General features: G+C 44.7%; 1 protein-coding gene and 1 long non-coding RNA gene across 3 annotated transcripts in view; one reads left to right on the top strand and one right to left on the bottom strand.

Annotated features, from left to right (window-relative positions):
* Fras1 (Fraser extracellular matrix complex subunit 1) overlaps positions 1-10,163 on the top strand; it is a 408,507-nt gene extending 398,344 nt beyond the window's left edge. Inside the window, 4 exon segments of the mRNA NM_001415086.2 lie at positions 1,842-2,008; positions 3,239-3,444; positions 5,527-5,673; positions 6,692-10,163. Coding sequence (NP_001402015.1) covers positions 1,842-2,008; positions 3,239-3,444; positions 5,527-5,673; positions 6,692-7,285 — 1,114 coding nt within the window. The 3' untranslated portion in view covers positions 7,286-10,163.
* LOC148001229 (uncharacterized) overlaps positions 1-16,153 on the bottom strand; it is a 35,523-nt gene that overhangs the window by 16,056 nt on the left and 3,314 nt on the right. For both annotated transcript variants that reach the window (XR_015636881.1, XR_015636882.1), the window contains exon 3: positions 14,717-14,882. This is a non-coding gene — a long non-coding RNA (uncharacterized LOC148001229). The remainder of the gene's footprint in view (positions 1-14,716; positions 14,883-16,153) is intronic.

The following is a 16,153-nucleotide window of genomic DNA, read 5'->3' as shown; positions in this document are numbered from 1 at the left end:
AGCAATCTATCGGTTCATCATGTGATGGGCAGCCGGGTTCTTTCCAAGTTGGAACTGTTTTTTTAAATAAGTCTCCCCTGACTATGTATGGGCAAGCCTCGTGTGTGGACACATGTTTTGTGTTTTCTTCTATAAATACCCAGGAGTTAGGCAGCTGGATCATATGGTAGGTGTGTATTGAACATAAAAAGTTGGCGGGCTGTTTTCCCAAGTGCCGTGTGGACATCTCTGCGTACCATGACTGTGTAAAGTACCCCGGGGTCCTTTACACTCTGGGAAGAGTGTTCGGGAATGGCCTGCTGCGGGCTGAAGAATTAATGGTCTGATAGGATGAGCTGAAAAATGTAGGAAGTGGCCAGGGAGGTGTTTGAAAATGGAATCTGGGGGCTTGCCCACAGTATCGATAGGAAAGTAGGTGGCCGCTGTTGCAACCAGCCCGTGGAAGGTAAGTAAATCAGGGCAGAGAGGTAGAGCTTTAGATGGCTTGTCTGTCTGGATGGCAGTCACCGTAATTGATAACTGGGATAATGATTCAAGGAATCCCACCCAGTCAGCCGTATAGAGGAGGGATGGGGACCAGGAAAATCAGACAGAACACAGGCATGTAATCTGTTGGGACATGCTAAGAAACTTTATTTTTCTTTAAAACAAGTTTAGTTATGAAGTTCTTTAGCTATTCCATGAAAACAAATATGTATTTGTGTGTGTATATATAGGTAACCAATGTATATTTAGCCCCAATCTTAAGAAACGGAATATTCCCAATGCTTCGGGGTTTTTTATTTTTATTTATTTTATTGGGGGTGGTGTTCTTTTGCTTTGTTTTAGAGAAGGAGTCTTGCTGGGTAGGCCAGGCTGGGCTTGAACTTCCTATGTAGCCCAGGATAGACATGAATCCGGTCTTCATGCTTTTAGCCTCCTAAGTCCCGGGTTAAAGGCATGCATTACTCTGTCAACTGTCAGGCCCCGTCCAGACACTGACAGCGTTCTCTATACATAAGCTCTCCTTTCTTCTTACCCGAGTGGCCCCCTAACAGGATTTTTTTCCTTAGAATCCCTGGTTTGTTTTATGATTGTGTTTCATGTTGCTGTCTAACGGCTTTCTTTGTTTCCAGTTTCTCCCTGTTTTTTTATTGTGTGTGTGTGTGTGTGTGTGTGTGTGTGTGTGTGTTTATATGCATATATTCATGTGTGCGTGTGGGCATTTGTGCACACCAGAGTAATCAATCCGAGTACTTTCTTCTATCACTCCTCTACCTTTTCTTTAATTAATTTTTTCAAACAACATATGAATAGTTATACACATATATGTGTATATATTTTATACAACAGAGAGTTGGAAAGAAACTAACATCAACCTCTGGCCTCTACATGTGGATACCTAGACACATGCCCTCCCTGTACATGCATGCATACACTCTACACTTACCCCACACACACACACACATACTTTTGGGGGATAAAGTGCAACTGGTACCAAAGAGTTCTAAGGACTAAATTATTCTGAGAAGCTTAGACTGGGGCTAAGGCTGTGACTCTGTTGGCAGAGTGCCAGAGTAGCCTCAACGCTGTAGAAACGGAGCATGATGGGGTGCACGCCTATTATCCTAGAACCTGAAAGGAAAGAGGAGGGAAATATCAAAACTGTTCTCAACTATGTGGGCCCTACCTCAAGCATTAAAAGTGAATAAAGGACCAGATTATCCTCATGAAGACATTCAATCAGTAATTGGTCAGCGAAGCTTCATGCATGGCCAAGAAGGCCAGGCAAAGAGGACAACTCAAATGCCCATGGGAAGTTAACCCTGCCCTCAAATAGCTCTCGTTCCTCCCACATCTAGGTTCCTGATACCCATCGCGTTCCAACAGACCAACCGCCCTGTGCCGGTTGTGTATTCGCTCAATACTGAGTTTCAGCTCTGCAATAACGAGAAGGTATTCTTGATGGATCCCAACACGTCTGATATGTCGCTGGCAGAAATGGATTACAAAGGAGCTTTTTCCAAAGGTGAGTTGTTTCCTCTGGCTGCGGCTAGTGGCTCTGCCTGGATAGGCGACTCTTCTGAGTGAGTCCCGGGGCTGGATGCGTATCTTTACCCATACCCAGTCAGCTAGCCTTTCAGGGAACATCTCCCGGGCCTCCATTCCAGGGCAGGCAAGGTAGAAGTAAGGAAAAGTCCCACATTCTCCCTTCAGTTTATAAACTACCTCCCAGCTCCCAGTGCATCACCATGGGAAAGCACTGGTGTGGGCAGTAAGGGAATTGGCATGTGTGATACAATTCTAACACAGTGTCTAACTGTTACCTCTGGATTCCCTGGAGAGGTTTCATAGCACTCCTGTTGGCTCTCAGCTGTATTTCCAGCACCATGAAGCTCCCTGGCATAAGTTACTTAAGGGAACAATAACAGGCCTGTCTTTTGGGCTCTTAGAAGGATTAAATAAAATGAATAAGAATTAAATTAAAAAATTATAAAGAACTTGAGAACACATGAGATACCTTAGATGAAAGTTCCCACACTAGGATTCACACCAACCCCGTGCTTAGCATTTCTACATGGATTCTGTCCTGTCTCCCTCCCCAAAATGTCCTGACAAATGCTAGCTCATGTTTCGGGAGACAGCTCAAAGATCACCCCTCCTCAAACCCTTCCACACCTCTCCTAAAGCAGACCCCATGCCAGCTCTGCACCCAGGCTCCTTCCTCTGTCGTAGCAGGTGATGTACCGTCTCGTACATGCTATCAGAGTGAGTGGCCAAGGCAAGGTACCCCCAGTCTCAATCCTACCGTCACCACTTGTAGTTGTGGTGACTTTTAACAATTTACTCAGCCACCTGGTGCCTCAGTCTGCTCAGCTAGAAGATGGTAAGCACCCCGTGCGCTTTACTGCGTGAGAAAAGTTTGGTATAGTACATAGCGATTGCTGGATTTGATAAATGTTATCAATAAATGTTATTAATCTCTTTGTTCTCATTTCCGTCTCATTTGCCTCTCACTCACCTCTGTATCCCTCGTGCAGAGCTGAGTGGTTGCCATATCATAAATGCTTCAGTAATGTGAATGAATTAGAGGTGCAATAAATGGTAGATGTATATTTCAGGGACACATGGACTCAGAGCTCTTCACAGAAAAGGCACTTTTGACTCTGAGGGAGTGCGTTTAGTCCTCTCTGCTCTTGACATGACTTTCTCTTTCACCACCAAGCCCAATCTAGCTGGTGCCTTTCAATCTTTCCAGGTCAGATCCTTTACGGCCGAGTCCTTTGGAATCCAGAGCAAAACCTTCATTCTGCTTACAAACTGCAGCTGGAGAAAGTCTATCTTTGTACGGGCAAGGATGGCTACGTGCCTTTCTTTGACCCTACGGGGACAATCTACAATGAAGGGCCACAGTACGGATGCATTCAGCCAAATAAACACCTGAAGCACAGATTCCTGCTGCTGGTACGCCCTTCCTCATGCCAATACTGAGGAGGCCAGCGAGACGCTGTCTCTGCTGTGAATCCTGACAGAAACCGTTTCCTTTTCCTCTATATGTACTTCTATTGTTCTTCCTCTCTGGTCACCTACCTACATTTCCAACTTACTGGTTATGGTGGGTGGAAAGATATGGTGTTGTTGATATTCCAGAAAGAGGAACCTCTAAGCCAGTGTTTCCTCAAGCTGGTTCAAAGGCCCTGAGTAGCACTTAGACTCCTTCCAAGAGTCCACACAGTTAAAATTGCTCCCCTAATACACAGTGTCATGGCCTCTTCACCCGCACATCCGCACCAGAAAGTTTAATAATAGAATTCAGACCCCATGTTGTCCTTGGGGCTGGAGAGATGGCTCAGTGGTTAAGGGCATGTATTGCTCTGGCAGAAGACTCAGTGTGGGTCCCATCAGTTTGGTTCCACATCAGGAAGCTTACACCCTTAGGGAACTGAATGCCTTCTTCAGTTAAATACATGTCCACATACATACACCACACACACACACATACACACACTAAATATTGGTGGAGGAGGAAGAGGAGGAGGAGGAAGAAGAGGAAGAGGAGGAGGAGGAGGAGGAGGAGGAGGAAGAGGAGGAGAAGGAAAATACCACCAAATTTTGAAGACTATCCAGGAAAAGAAGAGAGTACAGCTCAGTAAAGGGCTTGCTGTATGAGGGCCTGAGTTTGAGCCTCAGAACCAACATAAAGAGTGGGTACCTATAATACAGGGACAGCAGACATGAGGACATCTGTCGCTCACCAGCCAGCCAGTCAAGGAGCTCCAGCTTCAGTGAAAACCATCTCAAAAGTAAGGTGAAGAAGTGACTGAGGAGCACACCCAACATCAATCTTAGGAATCCACACACAAGTACACACTCCCACACGAACATGTCCACACAACACACAACTCTATCATCTGTCTGCCTGTCTGTCTATCATATCCATACCACACACAACTTTATCATCTATCTGTCTGTCATATCCATACAACACACAACTCTATCATTTACCTCTGTCTGCCTATCTGTCTGTCTATCATATCCATACCACACACAACTCTATCATCTGTCTGTCTGTCTGTCTGTCATATCCATACAACACACAACTCTATCATCTGTCTGTCTATCATATTCATATAACACACAACACTATCATCTATATTTTTGTCTGTCTATCTATATCATATCATAGATATATACATATATATGATAGACAGATTATACATATACATCAGCTATCCTCCTCAATCACATGAAAAAGTTATAGATACCTCCTTTTTTCCAACTGTATAGCTGTGTTCAAAGCTAGACTTTCTTCCTATATTAGCTAAAATAGCATAATTGTAAGCATTTAAAATTTAAAACAGCACAAAACATATGACTGGATACAAAAACAGGAGAATCTCACAAAAACAGATCTCTTTGGAGAAAGAGATGAATGTGGGTATATTTCACTAAAAATTATCTAAGTTAGGCCAGCATATAATAAACTTCTCATTGTAAATTTAAAATGACTGCAGGAGCATTTTATTTAATTGTTCAGGTTTAACGATAGTAACTAGTGATAGAAGAAAATCACATGGAAAGGAGCCCTTTGCGATCTTTGGATTTTAACCGTGGAAAGGATCCTCAGACTAAGTAGCTTGAGAACTGGGGATGGTTGGCTACGAATGTCCAGCCTTCGAACAAACAGAATGAATTCCTCTTCAAGACTCTTGCCAAGAGCTTGTGGATGACTAACAACATCAAAATCAATCTCTCTCTCTCTCTCTCTCTCTCTCTCTCTCTCTCTCTCTCTCTCATACACACACACACACACACACACACACACACACACACACACACACACACACAAGCTATGGTCAGTGAGAAACAGATTAGACAGAACCTTCCAGAATCCTTCCTTGTGGTATCCAGACGTAGCACTGACTTGGAGGGAAACCCTGCACAGCACTCACTCTCCTCACCCTGCCCACAGAAGGAGGGGAGAACATCCCCCTCTTCTCAGTCTTGCCTTTCAAATGCCTTGTCCTTTGCTCCTTTTAATCCTAGGACCGCAGCCAGCCAGAGGTCACTGACAAGTATTTCCATGATGTGCCTTTCGAGGCCCATTTCGCTTCTGAGTTGCCTGATTTCCAGGTGGTCAGCAGCATGCCGGGTGTGGATGGATTTACCCTCAAAGTAGATGCCCTCTATAAGGTAACCACCAGTTTCTTCTGATGCCCTTCTCACAGGGAGACCTTTTGCATTGTTTTTAAACCTATCATTCACTCTCAAGAGTTCCCTGTCCCCAGGAGACCAAAGCAAGGATCAAATTCTTGGATTTGCATCTGAGCACCTGCCCTTGTCCATCGTTACATGGCCTGCTCTGATTTTTTTTTCCTGTGTTCTTTTAAATTGCTTCCTTTGGGGCTGTCTGCTGAACCAGCTGATTTCCCAGGCACTGGGAAAACACTGAACAAAGTCATAAGTACAAAGCCCGAGTCAGAGACACAAAGGATCATCGTCAGATGGCGATGGGGGTGGGAAATACGCTAAGTTCTAGCAACAAACAAGAACCAACAAGGTCAAATTTGGCCTTGTTTCTTTCTGTCTCCAAGTAGCTATCCATTGACCTTGGATCAGGACGATCACTGATCTTTTGAAGCCGTTTCAAAGCCATGAAGCCTTCCCAGATGGCCAGGCGAGAAGGCAATCAAATGCTCTATATGGTTCCCCTCTTGGGGGTGATCCAGGAAGTGTTCAAGTTCAGCAAATCTGTATATTATGCTTAGAGTTGTTTAGTGAAAGTTTGTTGAATGACTCCATTTTAACTGAGGTTCATCGGTAAATAGTAAGTTAGCATAAGGGGCGATTAAAGGGCACAGAGAATAAATGTGCTAGCTGACGGTATTATTCCACTGCTATTAATAAAGGCCAATAACTCATAAGCACTCATTTAGCTAAAGAGACCATGAAATAAATTAGTAGGCTATTCCACATGAGGAAGGAGATAGGAAAGAATGTGTACACCCGAGATCACACTAATCTGGAAATAAAAGAGAATCCCCAGACTTTCATTCAGTTCCCTGTCCCTTAGGACCTCAAGCATCCACTGTTGATATTCTAAGACCTTTGTCCTATCCAGTCCTATTGGAGCAGATGTCTTTCCATCTCCTTTCTTCTAAAACGCTGTCCGGGTAACATGTGTGTTGTCCCTGTCTGTCTCGGCCCACAGGTGGAAGCAGGACATCAGTGGTATCTCCAAGTGATCTACATCATCAGCCCTGACAGCATCTCGAGGCCTCGGGTCCAGCGCTCTCTCACTGCCTCTCTGAGGCGCCACCAAAGGGACCTGGTGGATCCCAGCGGCTGGCTGTCTCTCGATGACTCCCTCATCTACGACAACGAAGGAGACCAGGTCAAGAACGGCACCAACATGAAGTCCCTGAACCTGGAACTGCAGGAGCCCGTGATAGCTGCTTCCCTGTCACAAACCGGAGCCTCTATCGGCAGTGCCCTGGCTGCTCTCATGCTTCTCCTGCTGCTGTTTCTGGTGGCCTGTTTCATCACCAGGAAGTGCCAGAAGCAAAAGAAGAAACAGCCTCCGGAGGACACTCTGGAGGAATACCCCCTGAACACCAAGGTGGATGTAGCCAAGAAAAACACAGACAAGGGGGAGAAGAATGCCAACAGACAGTACTGTACCGTGCGCAACGTCAACATACTGAGTGACAGTGAGGGGTATTATACGTTCAAAGGTGCTAAAGTAAAAAAACTGAACCTGGAAGTCAGAGTCCACAACAATTTACAAGATGGGACGGAAGTTTAATGCGAAGACCCGAGGCGTATTTTCTTTTTTTTTTTTTTTTCTAAAATCCTTTTTATAAAACGGGGAGAAATACTGGTATTTTTATAATCTTTCAAGTTAAAAAAAAAACAAAACAAAAAGGGAACACTAGCTTTGAGCGGTGGACAGCACACATAGCATGCATCGACTCACAACTGAGCTACCTCACGAAACAGAACCACTGAGGCACGTCCCCCTCCCCCAGAGTGTCAGAGTAGGGGTATGCCTGCATGTCCCTGTAACGGTCTCAGTGGCCACACAGGGCGACCCTGTGAGGCTGACTGCAGAAGCGTTTTAGAACTAGGACAGATACTGGACAATTAGCTTCGCTGATCAGATCGAGAAAGCTCCATGGGCAGCAGTTATCTGAGAGTACAAAGCCTTTGCTTCCTTCCCCTGCCCAACTTTCTTCTCTGTGGGCTTTTCTGGACTTCTAGACACAGAATACAGAAGGCTGACACACAGACTCCATTAACGATTCTAATCAGCACAGCTTAGACAATCTGTGCACTGTTTCCACTTACTGTCCTGTGCGCCCTGGCCACCTCTGAGTGCATTTGGCTTTTCTAGAGCCCTTTTTGAACGGGGATCGCAACATGCTTTACCCTGGAGTGCTTGGAGCGATGAGGAGTGCTGCAAAGTACCACAGCCTTTGCATGCCAGAGATACCCACTTCCCCCGGCTTTCTGTGGTTTATCAATGCAATGGGAGCTTGTGTGTTTGGGGTTTTTAATTTTGTTAATTTTTTTTTTTGTAGAGTAAGTGAATCATTTGAGTAAGCAAATTTCCTAGAGGTCGGAATGAAGCCAGAGTTAGCAGATACACATGGGGCCTCTTTGCTGTGTGTCACACAGCAGATAGAGGTACCGTCCCTGGTGTGATATTCAGGGGACTTCTCTCTGGGGGTTCTTTTCTGGTAGCTCAGGCACTTAATTTCTCCCACATCAGTACACGACAACCCACATCACGTGTGGCTTTTACATAGCATAGTGTTCAGATATCGACTTGAATATTCTGTGTGGTGTGCACACAACTTGCCTTTGTTTTCTTTTTGTTTCTACCTTATTGGTAAAATCTGACGAGTGCACGTACGCTGTGTTTTTACCCAGAGGCACAATTCCGTTAGCCAGAAGCAAATGTTAGTCCGGTGCATGGCACGTCCTATCAGTGAGTAAATCACAGAGCATCCTCCTTGTGTAGTATCGGTGTGGAAATGACCCAAACTCTTTGAGAACATTCCAGACTCGTACTAAAATCTAGAAAGAATGAACCGTGAAAACTTTACAGGCAACTCTGCAGACCCGGAGCTCGAGAGCAGAGCCTGTGTGAACCACAGCTCTTCATTCTACAGCAGTGCCTTGCACATTACAAGCATGCCAGAAGTGTTTGTTGAGTGAATGCGTGGACGGCGTGCCGAGTGAATGACAGGGAGTAAACTGAGAAAGAAGAGGTGAGACTGTGTGCTATGACTTAACAGGGCGTGTAGAAACGGCCGCTGTTGTAGTGTTTGGATTGTGAAATAGTCCTTCAACTGAGGGAAGGGGGGGGGGGGGAAGCACACTTTTAGGTGGGTATGACTGGAGGTGTTTCTGAGGAGTCAGGAACAGAAATGATTGTAGTAATGCATGAGCTGCATATTGGCGTCCAGAATGGGAGATTTGGTGGGAATCCGGTTTCACATTTCGAGAGTAATGCGGTGTCTTCAGGACAGGAGAGGTCAGTTGAGCCCAGAAATTCCTGGCTGGTCAGGTGCTACTTCAGACCAGCTAGCATAATTCAAGGCAGAAATTGTGGAATCGCTTCAAGAATCTAGAATCGATACCCATCCCGTGCAGCAGAGCTCATGTTGCCCTGAATCTCCAGGACAACAGAGAGGGCTAGAGCACAGACAGGGAGCCAATCATTTGTAGAGCAGCTTCCCATTGGCCCATTCCTGGTCACACCTCCCGCTGCCAGGATGTTCACACATTAGAGCGCGGGCTTTCGGTGGCCTCCACAGAGACACACCTTGCATACCTGTGAAGAGGTGGCAGAGCCTGGTGAGGGAAGGGAGGCTGAATCCAGAGGCCTTTGTGTACAGGGTGGGCAGTGAAAAGACACGAGCCTGTGCGGAACTGGTCATGGTGAACTCTTGGCCAAAGAACAGCCCCTGAAATAGCCCTGCCTCCCAGCCTCGCCCCTACAGACACTTTATTAGAAGGCAGCCTCCTCTCGTGGATGCCCACTTCTGAAGCAGGAAGCGTTAGGAGACGTAGTGCTGAGATTTGCCTTTTGAGCGATTTCGAATTGTTCATTTCATTTACATTTTGTACTTCCTCTTTGGGATTGGATAATTTTGGTGACTAGTGTGGATTCTATGTCCGTGAAAGCTTTGCTTTCGGTGTTTCTTACTTCTCCACTAATGCCTTGTGTGTGTTTTTACTAACCTTTTAGATCATACCTTCAGGTGAGAAGAACAGAAAAACCCTCAGCGGGGTTGCTCCTTGCTGCCAGGTGCTGGCTGTGAAGGTCAAAAGAAATAATTGTCTGCACCGGCCTTGCCTGTACCAAGGTCTTTGGAAAACCCCTGCGGGTTCCTATTGTTGGATGGGAAATTATGTGGAAAAATGTTTCCACAATCTTAACAATAAGCATTCTCGGTCTCCTGTAAGTCTTTGTTATTCCTGGTTCTCACCTGCTCAGACTGAGGAAAACATTTGTGGTGCTGTCAACCTGTGTTCTTGACCCTCAGATGATTTTTTTTTTGTATTTTCAGTATGAATTTGTGTGTTACAAATTTCTGATTTCGCCAATAGCATATGCCACTATATAAATTTGTATCAATAATAAATGACAGCCTGGTTGTCGTTTGTTTGCTTGACTCTGTTCTTTTTCCATTTTTCTTCTCATTAGCATAGACACTGCACCGAGCTGGTACATCGTTCTGCAACCTGAGGCTTTTTTTTTTTTTTTTTTTTTTACAAAAAAGAGAGAGCAAAACTACTAGTTTTGAATCTGAAACATACTAACTGTGCTGAGAGCAAGACTGCTGAATAAATTCATAGGCTCGGATCTAGCTTTGCCTTTGCGGTCAGAACAAAGAGAAATAATTTAATTCCCATGTGAGTACAGTAGGATGAATGTTGTCATCAATCCTTCCCCCCAAGATCGCTGATACAAGGTGAGCAAGGCTAGGACCTTCTTTGTTGCACAAGCAAAGGATCGCTAAGTGTCTCAAACATCACCCAGGAGATGATCAGATCTCCAAATGAGTTTGCTGGTCTGTGAAGGACATGGTGGCAGAGACAGAATAGGACTGAGCCCAAGCGATTTTGGCATTCTGCAAGCCTGTGCATGTGTGTGCTTTACCCTCTGATAATAGGAAACACTGCCAAGGACAGTGCCCAGCATGGCTCTGTTGGCACATTTGCAAACTCAGCAAGATCTGAAAATTCGACATGCTTTCGTAAAAGCTGAGGAAGGGATGCCACCCAAAGCCAGACCCCTAAATCCCCAAAGCCCAGGGGCCCTACTGCCATCTTCAAATTCTCTTAGTGTCCCACTGCCCCATTGTTACCCTTCACCTAACAGCACTCAGCCTTGGAGTGCGTTTCCCTAGAGCACACGAAGGAACCGTTCCAAAAACTGGCTTCTAAACTCTTTAAAGATTGGCTACAACAGTGCTTCTGAGACTTGAAATTTCATGGCCATAAAACTGAGGAATTTTGAGTGGCAGAATATTCATTCCCATTTAGAACTTACAATGTCTCATTGGGAGATTTTTAAAATTGAAAAACCGAGGGAGGAAATAATATCTAGACTATGTTACTACGTTCAGCCGCACGAAATTGAGGGGTCTTATAGATCTTGAGAAGTCTGCAATATAGATCTGTATGTGTCTACTTAATATCAGGATACCAGAACGAATGTCTTTTATAGATACTTTCCCCAAATGAGCTGCAGAGAGCTCTGTCTGACGAAAGCCCATCAGAATAGTGTGCCAATCACCTTGTCACAGTCTAGGGACAATGTCCAATGAGGTACTGAGTATGTCTGACAAAGAGCAACCAAGTACCGTGACCCCATTATCCTTTCTATCTGGTCCTAAAGCAAGTCTGAGGCAAGTGCCCTCCATAATTCTGTTTTAAAAATCCAAATGAATACCGGAATTTCAAAGCTTTAAAAGGCAAAACATCATTGGTCTCAGGTTCCTATTACCCTGGCTGGATGCTTGTACTGGGTTTACATAACACAACAGAACCACGCTCCAAGCCTTTCTTCAAAGACTGGCAGGAGTTTCATCCTTAGGTCTGTTTTGGTTTAAAGCAATCAGGTTCTAGGACTAGTCAACACACAATAAAAGTTTATTAGGGTCCAGCCTCTGGGACAACTTCCAAAAGTTGTTCAAAACCAGATCTAAGACATGCCCTCAAACCTCCCACTGAGAAATATTTCAAAGAACAAAACAATGCTTGCCACCCATAGATCCTGGAAACAGCCAGGCAGCCAGTGGACTGGCTTCATCGGCTGTGATTGGCCATATGGAGCCACTGAATTGAGAGTAGCTTCAAGTGGTCAGCCCCTGCCATTCCCTCCTGCCTTGTTGTGGTTTCCTTCCTGGCCACGGGCCCTGTTGGACAGTCTCTCTTCTGAAGTTTCTGTTTGTATTGGCTCTGAATATCCCCTTCCTTCCCTTGGCCATGTGGAGACAGCAATGATCCCATGATTTTCCTGGTCCTCAGGGACTTCACGATGCCCAGGGAACATGGCAACATTGCCCATAGGTCTGTATGCACTCTGTGTTAAGATTGTGTTTCATTCCAATGCTCAGGGTATACTGTCTCTCTTGTGCCTGAACTGGGACAGTCTTTAAACCTGGTGGCACTCAATTACAGGTCGTTTTTATTTTAATGCCAAACACAAACGCTTGAGGTGAAAGCAAGTGTCTGTTTTAAATTTGCCATTCAGGTTAATACTTAACAACTGACTCTCGGAGCTACTGTAAGTCTCACAGCTAGCATTTACAGGCTGTTGTTAGTAAATACTCCATCCTCCCACCGTCATTTCTCTAGATAACGAAAGCACAATTTTATACTATATTTCACCACACGCACGCAAGAGGTACCAGTAACCACAGGAGCACGGCAACATTAGCAAGTGATTTCTTTTGAGTATCTTCTTATTTCCAGGGCTAGGAACCAGGGCCTCCACTATGTGCCTGCAAGTGCTACAGTCCCAGCACTATTTTGACTATGTTCCCTCTGTTTTTAACTCACTGCATTCAATTGTTAGCTACTCGAGGTTTTGCTTACAGTTTAAAATAGGTTTTAGTAATTCTTTGAGAATTTCACATATGGTCTTTTGATCATGTTTACCTCCCCTTCCCCAACAGATCCACCCCACCCCATTCCATAACCACCCAACTTCGTGACGTCTTTGTTCTTTTTTATATCTATCAAATTCTATTTTGTTCTGCTATAGTTCTCAGATGTTCTCAATGTACTATGGAGCCAGATTCTTTTAAGTTTTTCTTTTTTAATAATTCTGGGGGTTTTTTTTTCTTAAGATTTATTTTTATTTCATGTATGTGAATACACCGTCATTGTCTTCCGACATACCAGAAGAGGGCATCAGATCCCTTTACAGATGGTTGTGAGCCATTATGTGGTTGCTGGGAATTGAACTCAGGACCTCTGGAAGAGCAACCAGTGCCCTTAACCTCTGAGCCATCTCTCCAGCCTAACGTGGAAGATTCTTTAAGAAAACTGACTCCCTCTTTCCCTGAAGCTATCCGTCAGCTACCAGGAGCTCCCCCAGTCAGAAGTGAAACCTTGCCTGCTTTTCCTTTTTCTGCTGGATTTCTGCCTTGTGTGAGCTAACACGGGGCTTGTGCATGCTGTCATAGCTGCTGTGAACGCATATGTGCAGCTGCCTTGTATTCAGAAAGCACTCTTTCATTGTTCTCATCCATCACATCTGGCTTTTGCACTCTCATGCTCTCTTTTCTGCGATGATTCCCCGAGCCTTGGGAGGAGAGGGTGTGATATAGACACCCCTGGAGGGTTGAGCATTCCACAACCTCTGGTTCTCTGCCTCTTAACCAGGTGGGTCTTTGTGTTGATCAGGGTCCACTGCACAAAGAAGTTTCACTAATGAGGTTGAGAAATGCACTAACCTATGAGTATGTGATGGTTTGAGAATGGCCCACATAGGCTCATGTGTTTGAATATCTGGTCCACAGCTGGTGGAATTGCTTGGGAAGGATTAAGCAGCATGTGGCCTTGTTGGAGGAGATGTGTCACTAGGGAAAAGCTTTGGGGTTTCAAAAGCCCATTTCCAGTGTCTCTCTGCCTCATGGTTATGTCTCAAGATGTGAGCTCTAGGTTACTGCTCCAGCACCATGCCAGCCTGCCCGCCTGCCTTCCTGCCTGCCTGCCTACTGCCATGCTCCCCACCATGATAGGCCTAGACTCTAACCCTATGAAGCTTTAAGTTCCAACTAAACTCTTCCAATAAATGGCTTTAGTCACGGTGTCTTATCATAACAATAGAATATTAACTAAGGCAAGATATAACAATAAATCATTAGGAATTGGTTTAATGTCTCCTTAGCAGACAGAGTAGTATATTAGGTTCCCTCCTAAGGCCTATGACCTGTGTAGCCACACAATTTTGGCCCTGATAACATGGGTTCCATCCCGTGAGCCAGTCTCAAATTCAATTGAAAAAGAAGTGGTTGATTGTTCTCATGATATTCATACCACTGTTACAGTAGTGGGTGTGTCAGGCTGGTCTTTATTGTAGCTCCTAGGGTTCACAGATTGATATGGAGATAGCCAACATTGAAAACCTTATTTAAAACCCTCATGAAAAGCTATTACTAATCCAGTTTGCAGCTACCACTGCACTACCACTACAGAAAGAAACAAAGAAGCAAACAAACAGAAACAAAGACAGCTGACTACAGCATAAGTTTCCTAAACTATAAATATATATATATATATATGTATATGTAAATGAAGTCACCCAATAAGGAGACAATGTGTCTATTAGTCCAGACTACCCAATAAGAAAACAGTGTGTCTATTAGTACAAGCTACCCAATAAGAAGACAATGTGTCTATTAGTTCAGACTACCCAGTAAGAAGACAATGTGTCTATTAGTGCAGGCTACCCAATAAGAAGATGGTGTGTCTATTAGTGCAGGCTACCCAATAAGAAGACAATGTGTCTATTAGTACAGACTAACAAATATAAAGGTCAGTGTCAGAAATGGGTCACCTCTTTTGGAATTGTTGGCCAATGAGGTCCCAAACATTACAAGCTATCTACCATGGCTCTTGGCTTCCTCCAGTACTTAATTAATAAAGCCCTATTGCTGAGCACACCACATGTGTGAATCACAGAACACAGAAAAGTCACATTGGTACTGACCTGGAAGCCTCGTCCCTCCTGGTGGCTTTCATGGTACCCAGAGGTATCATGCATGCTCTCAGAGGAGGAAGGTAGTCATCAATCTTAGACTTTTGAAGTGGAGTTTCCCCTGTAGCTCAGATAGTCTTAGACTTTAGGCTCACACCATCCTTCCGCTTTGGCCTCCCTAGTATAAGAGACAATGAGCGGACACCATTGTGCCAGGCAACAATTCAATTTCATTTATCTTTAATAATTGCTGTGTTTAATAACTAACTATGACATTCCTGGAACCTAGCCATTGATTTTATATACTTCCAATGTATAATAGCACAGAATAAATACTCTCAATAAAAAAAAAAGAGAGGAATTGGGTTATAGCAAGACAGGATCAGACTAAAGCAAGAGAGAAACCCAATATGGCAAATACCAAACAAACCCTCCAACTCTATCTGATGTTTGGAGATCGTGATGGAGTCATCTTGAGCCTAGAGAGCGCCACCTCTCCAGATGTACTGCCTGTAACACACATTGCCTTTCTCTCTGGCCAGCTCTCTTGTGTTTCCGAAGCTTTCCCAAGTGGGTGTGCCCGTACTCCAGCATCAGCAACATCCTGGTGAATCCACAGCAATTCAGGCTTCACCTAGGCAGCTTCACACAGTGGCTCCCAGCACTTTTTCAAGGGACTCTGACCTCATCACGCATTACCTGAGCCCAGAAGCTCCCAGGAATCATGGCACAAGACTTGTACGATCCCTACAGCCTTGCATCTTTCATGCCTGCAAAACTAGTACCACATGGGTGACTCTGACAAATCCTGCTGCCAGGTCAAGACAGAGACTGGCACACTTTGGCACTGGCCTTTGCTTACTCCCAGGGAAATAACCTCCTCATGTCATTAGTATTTTGGTGGGGAATCTTTCCAGAGGTAGTTTCAATACAGGCTCTCTCTCCCTGTAGACCCGGACGTACATACTGTACAGTAGACATTACACAGCCTGAATGTTAACCCGCCTTAAACCTTCCTCCACGAAACACATCAGCCCTTTACTTTTAACCCAACCTTGCTCAACTTTTAGGGAACACGACAACCGAAAGTAGCCAGATTCTTTGTCAGAATATCACACGAATGTTGCCTAGCCCAGTACCTTATAAAGTCCTTGGTCCCCTCTGAAGCCCCACGAGCAGGATTTTACTTCTCACCCTTCTCTTAGCTTCCTCTTCTGAGTTCCCATCACAGTGGTCCCATATATTCTCCTCACAGAACTCTAGGACTTCTGAAGCCTCCAGCTGCAAACTCTTTTATAGCAAAACAGTTCCAAAAGTCTAAGGAGCAACCACATGGTCAGGGTTCCCTCAGCAGGGACACCAGTCTTGGCACTACTGTTTACTGTTAGTCAATTTTCTAATTGTGATAACAATGCCTGACAGGAGGTGACCTAAGGGCAAGGACTACAG

Source organism: Rattus norvegicus, chromosome 14 (genome assembly GCF_021556685.1).
Source record: "Rattus norvegicus strain SHRSP/BbbUtx chromosome 14, alternate assembly SHRSP_T2T, whole genome shotgun sequence".
NCBI classification, from domain to species: Eukaryota; Metazoa; Chordata; class Mammalia; order Rodentia; family Muridae; genus Rattus; species Rattus norvegicus.
Note: the sequence above shows the minus strand (reverse complement) of the source record. Positions and strands in the feature narration are given on the sequence as shown.